Genomic DNA, 24,370 nt, shown 5'->3' on the forward strand with positions numbered 1-24,370 from the left:
CCCCTCCCAAATTAGGGGTTTTGGGGTGGGTGGGTGGTCAACAATAATTCTAAAATCAAATATAGGCCTACAAAACTTGTATCCTAAGGTTTGCTCCATTTATCTCAAGTCGTTTATGAGAAACACCCTATAGTATAATTCACCCGCCCCCCCCCCAAATTAGGGGTTTTGGGGTGGGTGGGTGGTCAACAATAATTCTAAAATCAAATATAGGCCTACAAAACTTGTATCCTAAGGTTTGCTCCATTTATCTCAAGTCGTTTATGAGAAACACCCTATAGTATAATTCACTCGCCCCCCCCCCCCCCCCCCCAAATTAGGGGTTTTGGGGTGGGTGGGTGGTCAACGATAATTCTAAAATCAAATATAGGCCTACAAAACTTGTATCCCAAGGTTTGCTCCATTTATCTCAAGTCGTTTATGAGAAACATCCTATAGTATAATCCACCTGCCCCCCCCCCCCAAAAAAAAAAAAAATTGGGGGGGGAGTGGGGGGTCGACGATAATTTTAAAAGTAACTTTGGCCCCATAGAAGCTTATATCCAAAATTAGCTCCCTCTAGCTCTAAGGGTTCTCGAGTAAACCCCCCCCCCCTGCCCAAATGGTTATTTTCCACATCCCCCTTTTAAGGATTTTTTTTATAAAATTCGTTTTTTTGTATAATTCTTTATCTAAAAGCGGAAATACAATTTAAGTTCATAAATTTTGACAATAGGATAGGTGGATTGGAAACTACCTGCGCTCTAATTGGTTGCATGATGTGCGACACTTAAGCTTCTTCAATCAGAGCGCAGATAATTTTCAATCCACCAATCACAGATGTCAAAATTAATTAACTTAAATTGTATTTCCGCTTTTGGATAAAGAATTATACATAAAAAGAATTTTATAAAAAAAATCCTTAAAATTTGATGCAGATTTCAAATCTCTCTCTAACATTAAAATTCTTTCCAACTTATATATCTTAATATAATATATATCCAAATGATTTATTACTGTTATTTGTTTTGTTCATCTTCGCATAGTTCCAAGGATCTTAATGGATAGGACATTTGGTCTATAAATTGATGAATAATATACATTCCGTATGATGATAAACAAAATGACTTCCTCTGTTGTTGTTGTTGTTGTTGATAAGTTTAGACACTAATAGATTGGAACCAAAAAAATTCAAGTAAAGTACCCAAAGTTTTAGGGTAAACGAATAAGATAATGTGGTTAGTAAACTTTGTGTATTAGCGTTATTTACAATCTAACGTCCCTTCCATCCCAGCTCATACCAATAACTAAATTAATTCGGAAGAAAATCACGAAACCTATACGTGTTTTTTAGCTGTCGTTGGGGGCAACACATCGTAAAATTGACGACCTCTCCATTTGCCCCCCAAATATTATTTTAGATTTATTTTGCTTGTTGGTTATACCTTATTCCTGCTTCCATCCCAGTATGATGCAAAAAAAGTATATTTTTTTTATAAGTGTAGTTCATATTTTTGACGCAAGATGTCTCAAACAAAAAGTTTAATTTGTTTAATATTAAGGTAATTGTAATTTCTTTCCAATTACATTTTTTTTCTTAGTTTCATTTAGGAACAAGAAGTGATTTAGATATTTTCATTTGTTTTACTATATTTTTTTGAAAAGTATATTGAAAGCTTTAAATTATCAAAAATATAATTTTTTAATGTTGAGTAATTTTTACGCTTTTTATTTCATCTTTGCGTGTTACGGCCTTTATGGTTAACTCTATAAAGCTTTCGTAACTCACTCTGTGCCATTTCTGGGGGAGTATAACAAAAGTTGTACTCTTATTTCAACAATCGTTGGCATAGTGTCATGGAGAGTGAGGGTATGTTGGACTGTAAATTACACTGGTATCCAAAGTTTTTATAACCTCGTTATCTTATGATTATTTAGTATGAAAATAATAGTAATCTGCAGATAGGGTTATTTTGTTTGTCACCATTGAGGATGTATATCAATTTATCGTACATTGTCTTATTCCTTAAGATCCCTGGCATAATGTATATATAGTATTTAGTAAAATTACTAAAATAATATGTCCATCTGAAGATACTTATATTGCTTTTCATGGAATATATACATGCTATACTTACGTAGAATTCTTGGGAGGTAGGGAGGGGGTGGTGCCTCCCCTCATCTGCATAATATCATAAATCCTGAGCTGGATCTTTAAATCATTTCAATGGTGCGCCAAATCGGGGTGAGCCAACTTTCCACCAATGAGAGCACAGCATTTTACGAAATGCCGCGCTGTGATTGGCTGAAATTCGGCGCACCCCGATTTGGCGCACCATTGAAATGATTTAAAGATCCAGCTCTGCATAATATCATAAATCCTGCACATTATTAAATCTGTCTTATTTCAGATTAAGAAAAAATAATGTCGATATTTTTTCTGCTGCCCATTCATATATTCTTTACCTATTCTTTTCTATCTAGTTTTACCATCCATATCTTTCTGTGTAATTTTAGTTAGGTACCTAGGTAACTTCAATTAAAATCTACTTTATCTTTAAATATTATCCCCACCTAAATAATTTATCTAATTTTTTAGATCAAGTAAAGAATCCACGCCTGTAGAACCGGATGTTATCAATTTCATCTCTGGAAATCCATTTGTTGAGGTCACAAAAGGAATCATTCATTTGTTTAAAGGTATGTTTTTTTTGTAAACAAAGCTTGTCTATGTTTTAGGTAAGCCTGTCGTATTCTAACAGGAACTTCACAGGGAGGGAATTGACAATGGGCTATTTATTACACAAGTCCCCAAAGTTTAATGATAACATTTTCTTATTTGTTGGCCTAGCAATTTTGGGGGCTTTAACGAATTGTTCTGGTTGGTTTATTAAGTTGAGTATCCTAACGTTTCAACCATTAATTTTGATCTACAAAAGGGGTAATTTTAGTAATCATCATTGGTGATGTACATCAATTTAACGGCCATTGTCTTATACCTTTAGATCCCTGGAAACTTCATGAATAGAGAAGAAAAATCTACAATAGGTTTTTTTAAAATGCATTTAGGTGCACTGTGAATTACTGAGTATTGACTTTTTCCTAGCATTTATTGACTTTCATGCCGTTTGTTCGCTTTTTACATTTGTATAATAAAATTGTTTTTAGATAAAACTGATCCAGAGTTTAGAAATACTGAAATGATGTGCATGTATGGAGTACCTTCTCAACATAAGACTACTGAAATACTCCAGGTATATCTATCTATCTATGATGTGTATGTATGGTGTACCTTCCCAACATAAGACTACTGAAATACTCCAGGTATATCTATCTATCTATCTATGATGTGTTTGTTTGGTGTACCTTCCCAACATAAGACTACTGAAATACTCCAGGTATATCTATCTATCTATGATGTGTTTTTGTATATCTATTTTTCTTTGTAGCTTTTTCAGTTATTTATTCTTTTTTTCAAATTAATTTTTTTTTCAGTTTACAGCTCCCTGCCATCCTGATTTAGAGTACATGAGATTCATTCATGATGGAAGTCCAAATCAGTATATTGTTCTTCTTAAATTCAGGTATTTTTATTACCTCAGATCATGGACGTTCAAGGGTGGGTGGGGGTTAAAGAGTGTTTACCATCCTTAAACTTTGAAACCCCTCACTTTACCCCACTCAAAATTTTAAAAATACATTATATTACATCCAATTTGAACTTTTCATTTAAGAAATGTTTTTTTCTAATGTACTTCATATGTTAGAGCTAAAATGGTCCTTAATTTTTTTATGCAGTTTTTATACCATAATTAGACTAAAATATTATTAAAATATATTTTATTGGATTCACAATGATACTTCTAAGAAAATGAGTCAAAATAGAGGAAAAATTAATGTAGAATAGTCATTTCTGGCGTCGTATTATAAAAGGCTTTCCGCGGATATAGAAAGTACAATTATGAGATTAAAACTAGTTTTTTTTAGCCCCGAGGTGCCAAAGGCACCGGCTAAAAAAACTGGTTTTAATCCTATGATTGTACATTTCTATATTCGTAGAAAGCTGGATATTATACGATGGTAGACATAGTTTTTTCGTATGGATGAGAACCAGTTCCTATCCACTGGATTCGAATGAATACGAGAAAAGTACTTATATATTTTTATATATTTTATATTTTATTTTATATTTATATATTTTCTCTAAATAGTCGGTTTTTTTTTATGCAAACCCTGTTTTTATTAAAGGTCAGCAGAATCCGCAAGTGAATTTTATGGAGTGTACAATGGACGTCCTTACAACAATATGGAGCCTGACTTGTGCAGCGTACTTCCAGTTTCTAGTGTGCAACATTGCAAGGTCAATATAGACTTGAAATTAATGTCCTATCCATAAAGTAGTAAGCTTTTTGAGTAAGGATCTCGCTAACTGCTGAAATGATATGGTTCTCATTTACAGTGAAGCTTCTTATAGGCCATAAGATGGTTTTATGTTAATAAGTCTGCTTTTGGTTTTAGGCCATTTTTCTGCTCTTTCAAATCCCTTTGAATATATTGCCCCTGAAGCTAGAGTCACAGCTGATAGTATTGATTACTAGCAGCTGGAGTTCTGTATTCATATGGATAAGAAAGGGGTAGAAAAATTGCCTAAAACCATCTCAACTCCCAAGGCTAAACTCTAAAAATTGAAAAGATTAAAATCTTTCAAGGACCTTTTTAAAGCTTCTCAAAAGAGGAGAACTGAAACATCTCATTTTATATATTAGAATATATTTGGGAAAATGCATGGGTAAAACATAACGTTTGAATTGATAAGGTATTAAAAATTTTCAGTATGGCTTCGAAACCGATTAATATCAGCTGGATTAGAACCGTTTCTTAGCCATACTGAAAAATCATATAATCTTTTATTTTAATATCCTCGGAAAGCTGTCTTTAATACGATGCTTTAATGATCCCATAATTAAGGAGAGTGAATATTATCCGAACACCGAGGGAGGTACGGAGCTACCCTACTGTACAATTTGTCTTGAGCGTATGGATGAAAGTGTTTCTACTGTGCTAACCATCTTGTGCAATCATAAGGTAATTGTTACTTCTGCATTTCAACCCATAATCTAATTTCAATTCATAAAAAGTTTGTTTCAAATAATTCAGAATTGTCTAATTTGACAAGAAAAGGCAAAAAAATCGGCCGTTTTTAACGGGAGCAGTGGTTCGGCCGCCGTTTTTTTAAAATCCACATTATACCACATTAAAGCAACTGCCATGTCAATGAAATTTTAAAGTTCTACTCCTGTTTTGATGTCTCCCATTAATTTTAATCATGTTTTAATTATTCGATTTGTCTCCAGGCAAACTGTCAGTGTGTTTATTCATAATTGTCTTAATTCTATAACAAAGCATTAATTGTTAATCTCAATCTTGTATTAGTTTCATACTGGATGTATAGCTCAATGGGAAGATCCAACATGTCCTGTTTGTAGACACGTACAAACTCCAGAGGTAAGAATAGATGGATAGATAGACATATAGATAGATAGACTAGATAGACAAGCATATTTTACATCATAATGGATGTATAGCTCAAGAGGAAGATCCAACATATCCTGTTTGTAGACATGTACAAACTCCAGAGGTAAGAATAGATGGATAGATAGATAGATAGGAAGACTAGATAGACATACTGACATCATACTGGGTGTATAGCTCAATAGGAAGATCCAACATATCCTGTTTTTAGACATGTACAAACTTCAGAGGTAAGAATAGATAGATAGATAGATAGATAGATAGATAGATAGATAGATAGATAGATAGATAGATAGATAGAAGATAGATAGAAGATAGATAGATAGATAGATAGATAGATAGATAGATAGATAGATAGATAGATAGATAGATAGATAGATAGATAGATAGATAGATAGATAGATAGATAGATAGATAGATAGATAGATAGATAGATAGATAGATAGATAGATAGATAGATAGATAGATAGATAGATAGATAGATAGATAGATAGATAGATAGATAGATAGATAGATAGATAGATAGATAGATAGATAGATAGATAGATAGATAGATAGATAGATAGATAGATAGACTAGATAGACATACATATTGACATCATACTGGGTGTGTATAGCTCAATGGGAAGATCCAACATATCCTGTTTGTAGACATGTACAAACTTCAGAGGTAAGAATAGATGGATAGATAGATAGATAGATAGACTAGATAGACATACATATTGACATCATACTGGGTGTGTATAGCTCAATGGGAAGATCCAACATATCCTGTTTGTAGACATGTACAAACTTCAGAGGTAAGAATAGATGGATAGATAGATAGATAGATAGACTAGATAGACATACATATTGACATCATACTGGGTGTGTATAGCTCAATGGGAAGATCCAACATGTCCTGTTTGTAGACACGCACAAACTCCAGAGGTTAGGATAGATGGATAGATAGACATATAGATAGATAGACTAGATAGACAAGCATATTGACATCATAATGGATGTATAGCTTAATGGGAAGATCCAACTTGTCCTGTTTGTAGACACGTACAAACTCCAGAGGTAAGAATAGATGGATAGATAAAATTGATAGAAAGATTTAAATTTTCTTAACGCACGCATTTGATTCTTCTCTTTGTTTGTAAATTTACAAAAACTTTATTGATAAATCAGAAAGTCTTATTTTAGTTATTTTAACAATCGTATTATAAACAGCTTTTCACGGATATAAAAATGTACAATTATAAGATTAAAATTAGTTTTATTAGCTTCGGGATGCCGAAGGCACGGGCTAAAACTGGTTTTAGTCTTATTTTTGTACATTTTCAGCGTGGCCACATTTTTCAGTATACTAAAAATGTTCAGTATTCTTCAGTATTTGGAAATTGGGGGTTCAGTATTTTCAGTAAATACTGAATATTCAGTATTTGAAAATTTTATTCAGTATTTTTCAGTTTTTGGAAATTTTCATGATTCAGTATTTTCATTATTTCTTAAATTCCAAAAAAATTTGCATAAATAAGATGTTTTTTCAAGCTTCGCGCCTCACTTTACTTTCCTTTAAATTACCCTATAACTTTGTACATTAATTTTGCTTTTTTTATGGTAATAATAGAATACTAATTAATACTAATAACCTATCCTCTCAGTCCAAAGATAAAGCCTTTAATCACCGTTTACGCAAAAGTGTCAGAACTTCCCCCCCCCCCCCCTTAGACAACAACCATAATTAGCTAATTATGGTTGTTGTCTTTCCTTCTTTATAGATATTTTAGGTAACTGATCAATATCATATTGTTTGCATGCAATCTAATGTGGATTTTAATTTGATACTAATAAATTTTTCTAACATTATAAGTAGGTATTAATTTATTTTATTCTTGTCATATAGTTGTAATCGAATACCTAGTTTATATTTCTGTTTATAGTTAGAATAGAATAGAATGAATAATCTAAGGTGAGTACTTTGCATGATTATTGAAGGTAAAGTTTTTTAGCATGCTCTTAACTCAACTAAAAAGTATTTAAGTTTTGTAATCATTTAAAATATTTATCAGTCATTTTCTGCTTAATTGGTGCAAGAAAATGTAAGAGGCAAAATTTAAAGATCTTTAAAATATCCCCCTAGTTATAAAGCTATGATATATGAAATTTTGAAATGAGGAATCATATAAAAAAATACTTATTCAGTATTTGTATTTTTTTGTTCAGTATTTCAGTATTTTTTCTTATTTTAGGATTCAGTATTTTCAGTATTTCCTTTTTTTTCTTAAGTATCAGTATTTTTTGATTGTGGCCACACTGCATTTTAAAATTGGATGTAATACGATGCTAAACATAATTTTTCAGAATTGCTGTGAACCGGTTATAATCCACCGAATATTTATCGGTTTTGAAGCGATATTAGAAACGATTTTTCGAAGTATTTGATATTCATTTTAGATGGTAGCAGAGCACGTTTGTTCAAATTGTCAAAGTTCCTCAGATTTATGGATCTGTTTGGTCTGTGGTTTTGTTGGCTGTGGAAGGTGATCTTTTAATCTATTACTAGCGGCTACGTCTCTAACATTTAGGGACTCTGAAACACAGAGAGAGGCTAGAAAAATAGCTTAAAGTCTTTAAAAGACTAAAATTTAGAAATAGAATAGCCCAAAACCATCACAGGACCTATATGATTTCTACTTAAAATAGAGAACTCAATTGGTTCAGTAGGTATGGAGACCTTAAGCTAAGTTTATGTAATAGGATTTTCTCATCTAAATTTCTTCAGTCCAGGGTTGTTAAAACCCAGCTCATACCAATAACGAAATTAATTCGGAAGAAAATCACGAAACCTATACGTGTTTTTCTGCTGTCGTTGGGGGGCAACACATCGTAAAATTTACGACCTCTCCATTTGCCCCCCAAATATTATTTTAGATTTGTTTTGCTTGTTGGTTATACCTTATTCCTGGTTAAAACCCCGTTTTTGTTGTTGTAAAAATCCAGACCCAACCCGCAAAAAATATTAATTCTTGAAAATAAAATAAATAGTGATAAAAGCTGATCGTTTTAGGCCTGTTACCCCCCCCCCCCCCCCCTCCTTAAAATATTCTTGGGTGAGATGAAAGCTATCATTTATATTTTTTAGTGTTATAATGAAATTGAGAAAAAAAAATATTCAACTAAATGTAAGAATTATTTTCATTTTCACAATTTCGGTAAAGACATATTCTCCATTGTAATATCGCTCCCTATAAGGTTATTGTTTCAGGTATGCAGGTGGACACGCCCACCAGCACTTTCTGGAGACCCAGCACTGCTATTCCATGGAGTTGGGGCACAACAGAGTTTGGGACTATGTGGGGGATAATTTTGTACATAGGCTTGTACAGGTTAGTAACGCAATTGTTTAGGCCTTTTGAAAAACAGGCATCTAGTTTTCGCTTCTTCCACCCATTCAAAAGTTGTCTTCAATGCTTTCTCGTCATTTCATGTATGTAAATAAATCTATAAAATATACATCAAAGGGGGGGGGGTTAAATTACAACCATCTAGTAATCACTATGCAAATGGCACATAGAATTCAAATTTCGTTATGAAACGTGGTAAAAGTAATCCTGATTGTTATTTTTTTAAGCGTATAAATTGAACATAGATAAAATAGCAATGGATGAATATATTTTACGACACATAAAATATAAGACTTAAAATAACAGATGACAAATACTAGGCTTCTCTGGGAGGCATACATAAAACAGAAAAGATACATATTAATAACAGGATTCTCATGGGGGGAGGGGGGTATGTAACTTAACAAGGATTACTCATACAAAGTTTCAGATCGAAATTCGGATTCTAAGTGCCATTTGCACATTGAATACGAGATGATTGCTGAAAACTTTTGAAGATTTTCAACTCCCTAAAGTGTCATTTTAAGAAGCCTATAGGTTTTTTTAAATAGAAAATGGAGGCTTTAGATTAGGTCTAGTTAGAGCAGTCTTTTAGCAGTTAGAGCGGTGTATTTCCCGCAGGATTCCATTCACATCATGATCACTTGCTCTCATTCCTCAAGTAAAAGGGGTAGTTGCATGAAATGCATTTAAACTTGAATTTAGTAGACTGTTTTTCTGTTCGATAGTTTAAACTACATCTATATGACATATATTTGAAAGAATTTCAATTTTCTACTTGGTAGTTTTTAAAATTTCAAGACTAGAATATAATATTTTTTGGACTTATGCAACTTATATGGCTTTCCTGTTTTTACACAAACAGCATAATGACTATTTTAGTGGTGCATAATTGAATGATATTTATTGTAATGCAAAATTAAATATGTTAGATGGTATTCTTGTAACTTATGCTTGCAATCAAACTCATTAAATGCACTTCATGCAACTATCCCTTTTATTTTAGAACACATCTGATGGTAAACTGGTTGAGCAGGAGTCTGGAGGTGAGGATCACAAGCACAGGGACAACGTGGGTGGTGTTAATGTGGATAGTGATGAGAAAATGGATAGCCTACAGTTGGAGTATACATATCTTTTAACATCTCAGGTATATAATACTACCCTTACAATAAGGTAAAAGGATGTCTGTGTGTACAGAAAGATCTCGCTAACCGTTAAACCGATATGGTTCTCCTTTACAGTAGAGATTCTTATAGATACATGAAATTTCTAACTATGTTTGGGAAGGGTACTACTACCCTTCCAAGAGAAATGCCAAAAATAAATAAGAATATAAAGCGCTTCCTAGCGAATATTTTTGGTAAACACCTGATCATAATGTAGCTTAGATTGAAAAGAAAACATTTTACGTTTTCCTAGAGACTTCTAGGGGCGTAGCCGACAGTCAATAGATAAATAGATTGATTGTAGATATATATAGTTAAGATAGCTATTTTATTATCAACTAGTGGCTTCGCCCCTAGCCTCTAGGGGCTTTGCCCCAAGAGGTATAATTACATCTTCTATTACTTACCCAGCAGAACGGATCACAAATTTTCGCACCTACCCAGCAGGAAAACATTTTGCGATTAAATTCGCGAAATTCGTAAAATTCGTAAATTTCGTAAAATTCGTAAAATTAATAAAATTCGTAAAAATTTGTATAAAAAAAAAAAAAAAAAAAAAAAAAAATGGGGGGTGATTTTTTTGTTTTTGGGGGGGTTGGGGGTGTCCCACCCCCCAAGAAAATAGCTTAAAACCACCGCAGGACCAATAGGTATATACCCTGAAGAGTAGAATCCGATCGGTTCAGTGGTTACCGAGAACTTAAGCTTCAGACGGAAAGACAGACGGACGGACGGACGGACAGACATCATTCTTCTTTGTATTATAGATATTATTTAAACACGGATATTTTTCTTCTTCATATATTACTAGCGGCTACGTCACTAGAGACTTCTAGGGGCCCTGGAGGCACTTTTAATTGTAGTACTAAAAAGAAAAAGTTTAGACCCTCTTGTAGGAAGTAAGTATACATTGGTCTAGCTTAGCGGGAATTTAAAAATATTTGCAATTTGTTTCTATTATGAGGATGGTGGTATTGTACCCCAGAATAGTTATAAACCTTTCAGGACCTATGAGAATCTAAACTGTAAAGGAGAACCATATCGGTTTAGTGGTTAGCGATGTCCTTCGGTAGAAAAAAGATAGAGACACAGATAGATATCCTTTTACTTTATTATATTGTTATGTAAGTGGATAGGTAAATAAGCTTGATGATTAAAAAATATTTCATCAATATTGGATTACTTACCTAATGTTTTCTTTTTTTCAGCTGGAATCGCAAAGAGAATATTTTGAGAGTAAATTGACAAGAGTTCAAGAGGAGGCTACAAAACAAATTCAAGAACTTTCTGACAGGAAAATTCATGTTTTATCTTCAGTTATATTTTAATTTTTTAATAAGTTGTCAACAAAAAAACTTTTCAACGACCAATACAATATTTTTCAAGTATCGCTTCGATACCGATTAATATCAACTGGATTAAAACTGGTTCTCAGCCATAATGAAAAATTATGTATATCATCGTATTATATCCAGTTTTCTACGAATATAAAAATGTACAATAAAAGATTAAAACCAGGTTTGATATCCAATGACTTCGGCATCTCGGGGCTAACAAAATTAGTTTTTATCTTAAACACATGATTTTGAACTTAACAGATGTAGAGTAGAAGCCGAGGAAAGAAGTAAAATACAGAATCAATTTGGTAAGATTTTACACTTAGTTTCTACTTAGTTATAACCACGAATGAGGTATAACCAACATTAAAATAATAGAATAGAGGGGGCACAGGCTATATGTAACTCTGTCTGGGGACCCTGTGCTGACTTTCAATTGGGTCTTTGTTTATCCGCCATTAGCGTCGGAAACAAACATAACAAACATAGCCAAGTCGCTACAAAAGAATAGAAAGCAATTTGCTAGCAGACGAGTAAGGTCCCAACTACTTTGGCCAGGTAGTTGTCTGGATTATACATTTATACTTATAAGTTTGTTTAACCAAGAAGCCAAATAAATTTTTAGGAATGAAAAAGACCAAGTCGATCCTCCACTTTCTATTTAAATTTTGTTGGATGATTTCTCTCAAGAAAGTGGAGTTATACCGGGACAAAAATAGTTATAAATCTTCCCTGGGCTCATAAAAAGACTCACTGTTAAGGAGAACCATGTCGGTTCAGCGGTTAGAGAGATCTCTGCTACAGACACATACTGACATCCAATTACTATATAAGGATTACTAGCATCTAGGGGCTCCGTATTGAAAGGGACATGGATGGTCTAGATAAAATAGTTTAAAACCATCCCAACACTTAAATCTAAATCCAAAATAGCCATGAACCATCACAGAACCTATGAGAAGCTCACCTAAAATAGTGAACCTAATTGGTTCAGTGGTTATTGCGATTATAAGCTTAGGACAAAAAGAACATACTTCTTTATATTTATTAGATGTGATGAACAAAGAGAAGGGTAAGATGGAGACAAAAATATCAAATCTGACAACAAAAATGAGTCAGATGTCTGCCATACTGGAGGAGGAACAACAGTTAAATAGGAGCTTGACTCAAAATCAGGTACGCTGAGGGTAATTAGAGAGAGAGAGGGGATGGGCAATGGGCTGTTTATTACACTAGTCCCCAAAGTTTCATAATAATGTTTTAAGGGGCTGTGTCCCGAGTGGTAATTAAAAAAATAGTGGAGGTGCGACTCAAAAGTTTTAATTACCTGCCTAAAATATAGGATTTTTTTTTGAGGGAGGGGGGGATTCGGGGTTTCCCATCCTCCAAGATTGGTTCATTGGTTACCGAGATCTTAAGGAACAGAGGGACGGACAGACATACATCATTCTACTTTGTATTATAGATATTGTATGTTTTTAGGATGACTGGCAATTAAAGTTAAAAAGAACAGAAATAGAACTTAAAGTTGTCAAAGAACAGAAAGATAAAGAAATAAAAGATCTTAAAGAACAGGTATGAACAATGATTTTAATTTTAAATAAAAAAAAACACAAGGGAGGGTTAATTATGGTAAAGAACTTCTAAATCAAGGTATTAAACTTGGCAGAATGGGATAATCCTTATATTAAAGTAACAGGATGTCTATGTGTGTATATCGAAGGATCTCACTAACTGCTGAACTGATATGGTTCTCCTTTACAGGGTAGCTTCGCATAGGTCCTGGGAAAGTTTATTTTAATAGAAAACACCAACAAATATTAATATTGGTAGAATGGGCGTATTTTTCTCGAATGCGCTTATTAAGTCAAACTGTGCTTATTTTGACCATTTCATATATATACTTTTGTTCTAAATAAAGAATAGTTTGACGTAATAAGCACATTTGCCTAAACGCAAATACACAATTTTACGAAAAATACGCGGAAAATGCAAAAATAATACTTTTTTAACAAACTTAGAAACTTTCGCGAAATAATAAATGTTTTCCAGGTGCATGATCTGATGTTTTTCCTGGAAGCCCAGAACAAGATCAAGGACTCCCCCATGTGCAGTGAGCTCCAGGAGGGCACTGTCGTCGTCAGGGAGGGGGAAACTGAGGAGGGAGAGTCCCCCAGGAAACAGGGAAAGAGGGGGAAGAGAAGGGGGCATTAGATAGATAATGGATATAGAGTAATTCTCAACTAATGTTAGGTGTTCATATTTTTAGATTTAAATAAAAGTTGAAACTTTTTGTCAAAATAATCATTTTCAAATTTATTTAAATTGATTTAAAAGTTAATTCCCAAATTCGAAATTTTTATTGCAATTCTTTATACCTATTGACTTTTATATTTCTTTAAAATAATAAAAATATTGAATTGTAACAGTTTTGCAAACCGGAACTTTTTTACATCAATTTGCTCTTTTTTAGCTAGTCTTTGTAGTGCTTTGTATTTTCTAAGTGTTCATGAACATAACAAAATTTATATTTAAAAGTATTTTCGTGCAATTAAAATTTTAATAATATATCTATTTACTTTGATGAAATAAAAAATATTTAATCTAATTTATTCATATTTACAATAAAAATTTATTTGTATATTTATGTAAAAAAAAAACATTGTATATTATCCAATTTTTTTTACTTGTTTTTTTTAATATTTGCAAATCCTAAAATGAGATTTGAAACTTTTTGCAGAAAAACATGGAGAAAATGGAGGAAAAAGAAAAAGTAAAAGTTAAGATGAAGAAGGATAAATCTATAGATGAAAATAGTTTAGAAGAAGGAATTCCAGAAGTTCCTAGCATGCAGGAGTTGCTAGGTATGTTGCAGGGATGGGGTAATAGATAATAGTTTAAACTTTACCAATATCGCTTTAAATCTAAGAGTAAGCAAGTACTTGAAATCTGTGTCTACTTGGAAGGGTTATAGCTATTTGGGGAAAGGGTACCACAACCCTCACAAGAGAAATGACCCTCTCCCCTAAAATTTAAAAAAAAAATCTGACTGACATAACCTTTTTAAAATTGTTGTAGGAATTGATGAATGTCCTGACGCTTCTGTGGAAGAAAATATTGATAAAACAGAAATGAAAGTTCCTGCAGACCATGAAAATACAAACACAAATGAGAATACAGAAAATCCACTCAGTGAAGAAGCAAATGATTCTATAATAGAAACAAATATTGACACTGTTAAACAAGTTGAAGAAGAACCTATAATGACAGAAACTAATGATATAGCTACCGTTGAACAACAACTTGATGATACTAAAGAAGCATCTAAAACTTATGCAGAGTTGGATCAATCTTTGATCAATATGGAACCACATTTCTTTCTGAATAAGGTATTGTTAAAAGTGGTCATTTTTCTCGCTAATTTTCTGTTCAATATTATTACCAAATGTATAAATATTAAATTGTCATAATTAAGAATAGTCTTGACTTAATAAGAGCATTTGACTAGCTATGATTTTGTTTAATAGTAGGAAAATAGAGAGCTAAAGTTACTTCTCAGTTACTTAATTGACCTTAAACATTGAACAACCCTACAATTGAATTTGGACATAGGCTACTCCGAGGAAGATTTATATTGCTATTGATGTTAATTCTGCAGAAATTCAGTTTATTCAGTTATATGTTTTTTTTTATAGGAACTAGAAAACTTGAAATTGAATGAATTGTCAGAACACATTGAAACTGCACATGAAAATCTTTCTGGTGATAACTTAGAAACTAGAAAAGCTGCTTGTGATAAAATTTCAGGTAACTAACATCAGTTGATTGTCATTCATTACAAAGGGAGAGGTCATTTTCTAGTAAATCCCGTAAAGGTGTGTGTTATAAGGCCTAAAAATAGTAGTAGAACGATAAGGTGCTCTATATATTTGTATTTCCTAATGAATAGAACAATATGGAAGAAATTTTTTTTTTTTTTTTTGATAACCGTACCTGGAATATCTGAAATTTCTATCAAACGCTTTGTTTGGCTCAAACTGACACAAATAAAAAAAAATATAATTATAATAAATCAACCTGTAAAGAATGACTTCTTCCTTTGTTTAATGGTATAGATTGTTCTTAACTTTTACCTTGTACCTATAGAAAACATTATTATTATAATTATATTTTTTTTTAATTTTTGTCAGTTTGAGCCAAACAAAGCGTTTGATAGAAATTTCGTATTTTTTTTAGATAATTCAGGTACGGTTATCAAAAAAAAAAAAAAAAAATTCCCTATTGTTCTATTCAATAGGGAATACATATATCTAGAGCACCTTATCGTTCTACTACTATTTTTAGGCCTTATAACACACACCTTTACTGGATTTACTAGAAAATGACCTCTCCCTTTTTAAAAGCGAAGCTTTTCTGTAATTATTTCGGTCCTTACGTCCGTCCGGAACAAATAGCTTTTTTCGTTAATTTTGGCATGTTAGAATTGTTCTATCGATTCAAACTTTGCATGGTGATTCCTGTAGTAGTTAGGTACGATTTAGAAAGTGTAGCAACTCTATAATGATTACAAGAATGTCCGTACGTCCATTTCAAACTTGTTATTTTTTTTACTTTTTTAACAACAAATCTTTTTATGTAATCTAATTATCCGATTGATCTGATTTGTTATTCTGATTCCTGGGACAACAAAGTACAATATTATTAGCAAAGCAACTCTATAATCAAGTCCTAAAAATGTAAGTATGTCCATAAACATTATTTTGTATCAAGCAGTTTTTCAACAAATTAACTTACAATTTTGCTTCGACTCTTGTACATTTATATTCTGATTATTTAGTTCTGACACTATACAAGTGTTAATGTCCGTTTGTCCTACCGTTTCTGTGCCTCGCTTTTATGGATGTTGTTATCCTTGTTTATTTGTGGGGATGTTGCTATTGACACCACTCTCCTGCACGTCCCTGACACCTTTGTTCTTTCCAGGATCATTATATCCTACAGAAGAACTGCCACGTGCTCAAATGGACTACTTTGCTGAAGCCGAGTCTGATGTTTATGCAATGGCCAATGCTCCAATGGATGCTTCCTACAATGAACATCTCACTGCTGCAGAAGCCTCTGCTCCTCCCATGTTTGAGGATGAAGTTCAGGATTATATGGCCCCGTCTGCTCCTAGCTTTGAGCCAATGTCAGCTAATCATCAACATCAAGAATATTATCAACAGGATTATGAATACACTCAGGAAATGATTAATAAGTTGGATTAAAGTAATTTGTTTCCATAAAGATTGTGATAGATAGGTTTAAGATAAGTGCATAAACCCCTTTATAAAAAAAAGTAGATTATGTTACCAGTTTTTCATAAAGATTTGCCATCGAATATTTTTATAAACTCTTTCAACTTATGGGTAATTTTAAATCTTGTTTTGGTTGTAAAAAGAAACACTGTCCTAAGTTTTGTACCAGTGATTTTTAACTACATAAGGTATTTTTTTCAATCATAATTAGGGGGTTGGTAAATAACAGGTAGGATATCATTAATTTTCCTTTCTCTAAACGCCACCCAATGATCAACCTAACATTTATAATGCTTTAGGCTTGATCCTTGATGTCAGTTTGTTGAAAGAAAGAGAAGATCATTTATCAATCATAATCATTGTGATTCTTACATTATATATATATACTCGCTCCTTATATATATAGCTTTCATATTGCAATGATCTCTCTTTACTTTCAGAATATTATTATTATACAAATGTTACTCCAAGCAGGCCTTTCTGCATAACTATTATTATATCACTCAACTTCTCCATCTTCGCCGGCTACCGATCTGTTGACTGGCAGTTCCATCAGCCAGTTGCAGCTTCCATCTCCAGGAGTCCTCAGTTCCAGTTGACCAGGTACGGTTGTTTACGTGGTGGCAGCGGTCTCAATTCCCACACCCATCAACCTTTCACCAACTATGTCATCCCTGAAGCTTAAAGCTCCCGAAGTTCTACCAGCAGATGGAGTCACATCTGTTGCATTTAAAGCCTGGAAAAACTCTTTATATTCCTTCCTTGAACAAGATACAATCAACTATCTGTTCTTGACTGGTGGAATATATTCTAATTGGATTGCTCTTGCCGAGTCTAATAATCGCAGGAGAATTCAAGAGTTACACACCAGGGACCCAGACAAACTTAAACTTTCTCGTAAAGTTGGAAATGATTATACTCAAGATGACCTTGAAGCAGATCTTGATGAGTTACTTCTAAAACGAAACTCTCAACTATCCAAAATCATTCAACTAATTGCTGTGTGTTGTCATTACTCTGAACATGATGACATTACCAACCAAAGCATTTCCACAGAGTGGATCATGAACTATCTCCTTCAACACTACAACTTAGAAAAAAAGGGTGCTCATTTTCTGAAAGTCAGTGAGCTCTCCTATAAGCCAGGATCCAATCATCAAACCTTCTACAGAGAATTTAGATCAGCTATTTGTGACAATACTAAACGTAAAGGTCATAAAGTTAAATATTTGAATGAAAAGGAATTGAAAGAGGATGAGGGAATTTCCCCTACCTTTGAAGAGACCATTGTGCTATGGTGCTTAGAAAAAATTGATTCTAGATTACCTATGCATGTCAGCAAAACCTTTGGTCATCAAATGGTTGGTCATACTACTCTTAAAGACTTGCAAGTTCAAATCTTTCAAAGAATTCCAAGCATGATTGAGGATTTGAATGATGCGGAAGCTAATCGTGCCTCAGCTATCAATTCCTCTTCACTTCCAGAGGATTTCAGTCAAAACTTATCTCTTGCTGCAGGACAAATCCAAAGATCTAAATCTTGGAAATCAAAGCGTAAAAACACTTTCTGTCGCATCTGTAAAACTGCAGGAAGGCCTCCAGCAGTGTATGAATCACATTTTCCATCCAGCTGCAGATTGAAAGGTGCTCTTCTTAACTCAGTTCTAACTGAAGATTCTGATCATGATGATGATGATGATCATAACCCTAATGAAAATCAATGACTATCTACAGGTTGCTCCCCTACTACAAATGAATTCACTAGCATAAATTATCTCAACCCAATTCCAAGTCAGATTTTAACATTGTTTTACAACAACAATCCATTTCATATTACTCTGGACAGTGGAGCAACTGTTTCTTTTATTCGCAAATCTTATGCGGATAAACATAACATACCAATCTTGCCAAACAATCAGCTGGCACTACTCGCCGATGATAAAACAAGAATGACATCACTTGGTGAAATTGATATCACCTTACAACGTGGGGATCTAAATGTCAGACTAAAAGCCTTAGTAATGGATAAACTTCAAGCAGATTGCTTTGGTGGTACTACCTTTCATCATGAAAACAATGTGCAAGCTAAAATCCGGTCAAGAGAAATAAAGGTTGACAAACACACCTTTCCTCAGACCAATGAGCTCCTGCACCTGCCAGATCCGCCCTCTAAACTAGCATCAGCTTCAATTAAAGTACCATCTCATTCATTTCTTCAGCTTAATAAGGTAATCTCAATATTACCTAATGGAACCTTAGACATCCCTTTCAATGATAAAAGGCTTCCTAATGAATCACTTTTAGCTGTTCAACCTACAAACAATCCATTGTGGCCACCTCAGATATGTACTGTTAACTCCAACAGTATATCTTACACTAATCATACAGATAAACCACTACTTGGAGACAAGACAACAAAGTTCCTCTGTCTTCCACTAACCATAGATAAAATAGAGCCTAACTTTACAGTGCCACCACCTACATTGAACAGTGTTTCTGAACCATGTTTTTCTGATATCATTATCAAAAACACAAATAAAGACATCTTACAACCCCATCAACTGCAAAGACTAGCACAAATACACACCATCAATAGTCATGCATTTAATACAGACTTGTCTAATGGTTATAATGGAAATTCAGGTAAATTTCAAGCTGCACTTAATTTTAAGTCTGAACAAATGCCTATTTCCAAGCACTGTCCTGTGCCACTTTATAATCATAAATGTCTAGCACTACAGCAACAGCTTATGGACACCCTTGAGCAACAAGGTGTTCTTGTGGATCCTCAAATACATAACATTCAGGTTAAGAAAGTATCCCCTTCTTTTATTCTCCAAAAAGGTAGAGCAAAACATAAAAAGCTAGAAGAATGCTCTCTAGATGACATTAGGTGGGTTGTTGCCTTCAATAACCTTAATGATGATCTATTACCAAAACCCTCTAAGCAAACTTCTGGCAGAAATGTCCTGACTTTCATTGCTAAACACAAATTTCACATCCATGCAGACCTGTTCAACTCATATTTTCAAATACCCGTTCGTAAACAAGACTGGCAATGGCTTGGAGTGCGTACACCCTTTAGAGGAGTCAGGGTATTAACAAGAGCTGGTCAGGGCCTACTCAACTCAGAAACAGAACTTGATGAATTGGTATCCAGGGTTCTGGGTGATGAGATTCTGAAAGGTTTCTGTTATGTTGAACGAGATGACATCATTGTTGGAGGTGATACTATAGATTCCACTATTGAAAACTGGAATAAAGTCTTATCTAAGCTTAACAACAATAACCTGAAAGTTGCTGCATCCAAAGTTAAGATTTTTCCCAAAGACATTGAAGTATTTGGTCACAGAATCATTGATGGTAACGTTCACCCATCAGACCACATCCTTACTTCTCTTGGAAAATCTTCCATTGACAAACTAAACACTGTTAAACAAGTAAATTCTTGGAAAGGATTATACAAGACCTTGCTTTCCTCTATTCCAGGTCTTGCTCACATTTTAGATCCTTTTGACAAAGCAGTATCAGGATTGTCATCTAAGGATTCATTTTCCTGGACACCAGACCTTATAGCTTCCTTTAACAATGCCATGTCTCATCTTGGCAATGTTAATAAGTTAAATTTGCCCCATCCATCTGAACAATTAATTCTCATGCCAGATGGAGCAAGAACTCCAGGTGGAATTGGATGGGCTCTTTTTGTCCAAAGGAAAGTCGATGACAAACAATGCTTACTTCCAGTACAGTTTTTCAGTGCAAAGATTAAACCATACATGGCTAAATGGCTTCCTTGTGAAATAGAAGGTGTTGCAGCTTCACTAGCAATAAATGCTACTTCACATTGGATTTTGTCTTCTACTAAACCTACTTATGTCACACCTGACTGTAAAGCTGTTGTTGAAGCAGTAGAAAGAATGAGGAAAGGAAAAATTTCTAGAAATCCTCGTCTCCAGACCATACTGATTTCTATAAATAGAAGACCAGTCACCTTTATTCATTCCTCTGCTAAAACAGGTCAACATATTATACCTGATCATGCAAGCAGACTGGACATCACTTGTGGTTCCAAAGATTGTGCAGTAGAGAGATTTCTGGATGATATACCTGACAATGTTCAATGCATGTCAATGGTGTCCTTAAATGATCTCTTTACTCCCAATAATCCATGCCACATAGCAGCAACAGCCTCAGATAACATTCTGTCCCTTGCTGAAGGAGATCACCTACCTCTAGGTGACAAACATGTCTGGAAATCAATGCAAGAAAATGACAATGATATTACAACCGTAAAAGAGCTTCTAATTACTGGAGATTCTCCCAGGAAAAATTCTTCTCGCATGGTCAAAACCATATTTCGCCATGCCTCCCTACATGAAGGTATTGTGGTTGTCACTGAATCAGACAACAAACTATTTAAAGACTATCACAGAGTTGTCATTCCAAAAGACAAGGTAAGCACCATCTTACAGATGATTCACCTGAAAGGAAATCACCCATCTCTGTACCAAAGTGAAAAAGTGTTTGCTAGGTATTTTTTCTGCCCAGGATTCCGCAACATTCTTACTGAATTCTACAGTCAATGTTTTTTGTGCACCTCAGTCAAAAAGAATGAGAGTCCTAAACTTCCATTCAGAGAACCAGATCCACCAAATCATCCTGGTACTCACTTCAACATTGATGTAATGAAAAGAAATAAACAAATCATATTGGTTTGTACTGACATTTTCAGTAAGTATGTCACTGCTGTGCTCATACCCTCAGAAACCACTGATGATCTTGCTGATGGTATTGCAAGAGTTGTTTCCCCTATCAGAAGATCTCAGCAGATAATTGTTAAAACAGATGCCCACCCATCCTTCAAATCTCTGTTACAATCACCAACCAAGGATATGACAAATGCAGGCATTAAGCTTGTCATAGGTAATGTTTTTAATAAAAACAGTAATTGTCATGTTGACAAGATTATACAAGAACTTGAGTATGAAATTCGTAAATCACACAAAGAAAAAGATATCCTTTCTAACTTTGATGTTGCAAATGCTACATTTGCCCTGAATTCAAAGTTACGACGGCAAAATCTTTCTTCTTCAGAAATCCTATTTAAAAGAGATAACATTAGCAATGACTCAATTGATTTCTCAGATAAGACATTCAGAGAGTCAACAATACTAGAACAGACAAAGCAGCATGATAAAGGTAAAACTATTTCACCTTCCACTTCTATTAAACCTGGAATGATGGTTATGTTCAAACAAAATCCATCAAAACACTCAAGAAGACTTCCATTTCTTGTCATAGAAATAAACCAAAATCTTGCCAAAATAAAGAAAGTTCTGAACTTGGACACAGATAGACAAATGAAACTCTCATCAGTAGTACATGAAGTTAATGTAGAAAATCTCTTCCAAGTTAAATCCTTGTCATTTGGTTCAGGAATTCAAAAGCCTTCATCTGAAATCCACAAACCTGAAACTTTTTGGTCACCTAACAGTCCTCCAGATGACCCTGAGTCTGATATTGAGACAGAAACTCATGACTCCTTAATTCAAACAGATTACAGTTCAGTTTCAGCTCCAATACCAGTTTCTTCAAATATGGATCAAGATCCTGTTGAAGGTAACATGTCAGTTGATTATCCTAACACAGAGGAACATAATGATATGTCTCTTGACCAAGAAACTGAAAAATCAACTGTAAGACCAAGACTCAAAGAAAAATGGATTACCAAGAGAAAAATTCTAAGGAATGAAAGAATAACAAAACTACGAGAAACCATTGCGGCTGTTAAAATTCAAACTTGGTATAAACGAAATATCATAAAAAGAACCAATCACAGACACTGCATGAAGTTACGCAATAGGAATCAAACCCCTGAACTCATCAGAAGCAAAAGCTTAAATGACATATCTGAAGTTGTTTTCAGCAATGATGAAGACTGTAGAATCGTTGATTCTGAGAGCAAAGACACTCTTGATTGGGATTCATCCCCAGAATGTTTGGAACTTGATGATTCCAACCAACAACCTCTAAATATTGAATTCGGCAAAAGCAGCCATGATTTCTCACGTGTTTACAATTTTAATAATGTCTTACCTATCACCAACAAACCTTATGACTTTTCTTCTGTCTTACCTATTTCTCCTAAGAAAACTAAAAAGAAATCTACTTTTAAATACATAAGAAAGTTTATCAGTAACAGGAAGGTAAGTGGGGGAGCTTCTAAACATTAAATAACCAAATAATACCGCTTGAAAATTTTTCAAACTAGGTATGGTTCTTAATAAACTGCTGTAGAGTAATCTACAATTAGGTTTATTAATTGATTAAATTGTCTCTTGTCATATCAACTAATTTAATTAATTTTGGTCTCTTTCCTTTCAATTGTAAAGTGTTGTTAAAATATTAGTAGTAAATCTACAATTTGTTTTGTCAACATTTCTCATGATTTTAGCTAAATATCAAATAAATTAACATGATTAAAAAAAAAAAAAAAAAAAAAGAAGAAAAAAAAGTTAAAGGGCACTTTTGGAAAGTTTTCCAGCTAGGTGTCATGAAACTTTTTCACATAATACATCATTAATTTACTAATCTTTTTAAAATTTTATTACCAAATTCATTTCACACATCAATTAAGAATGCTAATTTGTTAATTCAAACATTAGTAGTGTATCTACAACTGGTTTATTTAACAAATTCTTCACATCATTATTTAAGCACAAATGAATTTAAAATATTTTTAAATACAGTATTTGTTTTTAGCAAACTGTATCAAATAATAAAGAGTAACTATTTACAGTACAGACATCTTTGAGAAGTTTCTCACTTAGGTGACTGTATTGGCAATACAAATAAACAATAAAAACAGATTGACATTGCAAATCATCTTACTCAATTAAACACATCTGTAGTGTTACTACAACTATGAGTTTATTTGACTTCTCAAGGGGGCAGCGCCACCCAATGATCAACCTAACATTTATAATGCTTTAGGCTTGATCCTTGATGTCAGTTTGTTGAAAGAAAGAGAAGATCATTTATCAATCATAATCATTGTGATTCTTACATTATATATATATACTCGCTCCTTATATATATAGCTTTCATATTGCAATGATCTCTCTTTACTTTCAGAATATTATTATTATACAAATGTTACTCCAAGCAGGCCTTTCTGCATAACTATTATTATATCACTCAACTTCTCCATCTTCGCCGGCTACCGATCTGTTGACTGGCAGTTCCATCAGCCAGTTGCAGCTTCCATCTCCAGGAGTCCTCAGTTCCAGTTGACCAGGTACGGTTGTTTACGAAATATTTAAAATATTACAGCATCTTCCAATTTAATTTCTTTATGTTGCCTTTGAAAAGTCTGTTAGGTTTTAGGCCAGACAGTTTTTTATATTTTTAATCCACCAAAACCCCACCTATATGAGAGTAAACATTTATAGATCAGATTGACATATATTTGACAATGGCATTCATATGTTATTAATCTATCTGACCAGACTGTTGAGAGTCCGTATGAAGAGTATGTTGGATATGATGAGTATACTGCTGAATATGAGGCTCACGTCACTGCTAGTTCACAGGAATAGCAAACTATTTCCTATTATATAAAGTAGTAAGTTTTTTTGTATGTCGCGAATGATCTCGCTAACCGC

General features: G+C 33.6%; 2 protein-coding genes across 2 annotated transcripts in view; both read left to right on the forward strand.

The window, feature by feature from the left end:
• The window catches only part of LOC145319662 (BRCA1-associated protein), a 27,777-nt gene extending 13,623 nt beyond the window's left edge, over positions 1-14,154 (forward strand). Inside the window, exons 8-21 of the mRNA XM_080161943.1 lie at positions 2,579-2,679; positions 3,148-3,233; positions 3,475-3,563; positions 4,228-4,339; positions 4,948-5,064; positions 5,413-5,484; positions 7,954-8,039; positions 8,765-8,885; positions 9,910-10,053; positions 11,281-11,362; positions 11,667-11,717; positions 12,461-12,585; positions 12,892-12,984; positions 13,462-14,154. Of these exons, the coding sequence (XP_080018069.1) occupies positions 2,579-2,679; positions 3,148-3,233; positions 3,475-3,563; positions 4,228-4,339; positions 4,948-5,064; positions 5,413-5,484; positions 7,954-8,039; positions 8,765-8,885; positions 9,910-10,053; positions 11,281-11,362; positions 11,667-11,717; positions 12,461-12,585; positions 12,892-12,984; positions 13,462-13,623 (1,441 nt within the window). The 3' untranslated portion in view covers positions 13,624-14,154. The remainder of the gene's footprint in view (positions 1-2,578; positions 2,680-3,147; positions 3,234-3,474; positions 3,564-4,227; positions 4,340-4,947; positions 5,065-5,412; positions 5,485-7,953; positions 8,040-8,764; positions 8,886-9,909; positions 10,054-11,280; positions 11,363-11,666; positions 11,718-12,460; positions 12,586-12,891; positions 12,985-13,461) is intronic.
• On the forward strand, positions 14,148-24,304 carry LOC145320176 (uncharacterized). Its single transcript, XM_080162617.1, has 5 exons — positions 14,148-14,273; positions 14,488-14,798; positions 15,105-15,216; positions 16,393-16,649; positions 24,212-24,304. The coding sequence occupies exons 1-5, from the start codon at positions 14,156-14,158 to the stop codon at positions 24,302-24,304; spliced, it is 891 nt and encodes a 296-aa protein (XP_080018743.1). The 5' UTR covers positions 14,148-14,155.
• Positions 24,305-24,370: the final 66 nt, after the last annotated feature.

The sequence above is a fragment of the Acartia tonsa genome, chromosome 5, assembly GCF_053477335.1.
Source record: "Acartia tonsa isolate MP-2025a chromosome 5, ASM5347733v1, whole genome shotgun sequence".
Lineage (NCBI taxonomy): Eukaryota > Metazoa > Arthropoda > Copepoda > Calanoida > Acartiidae > Acartia > Acartia tonsa.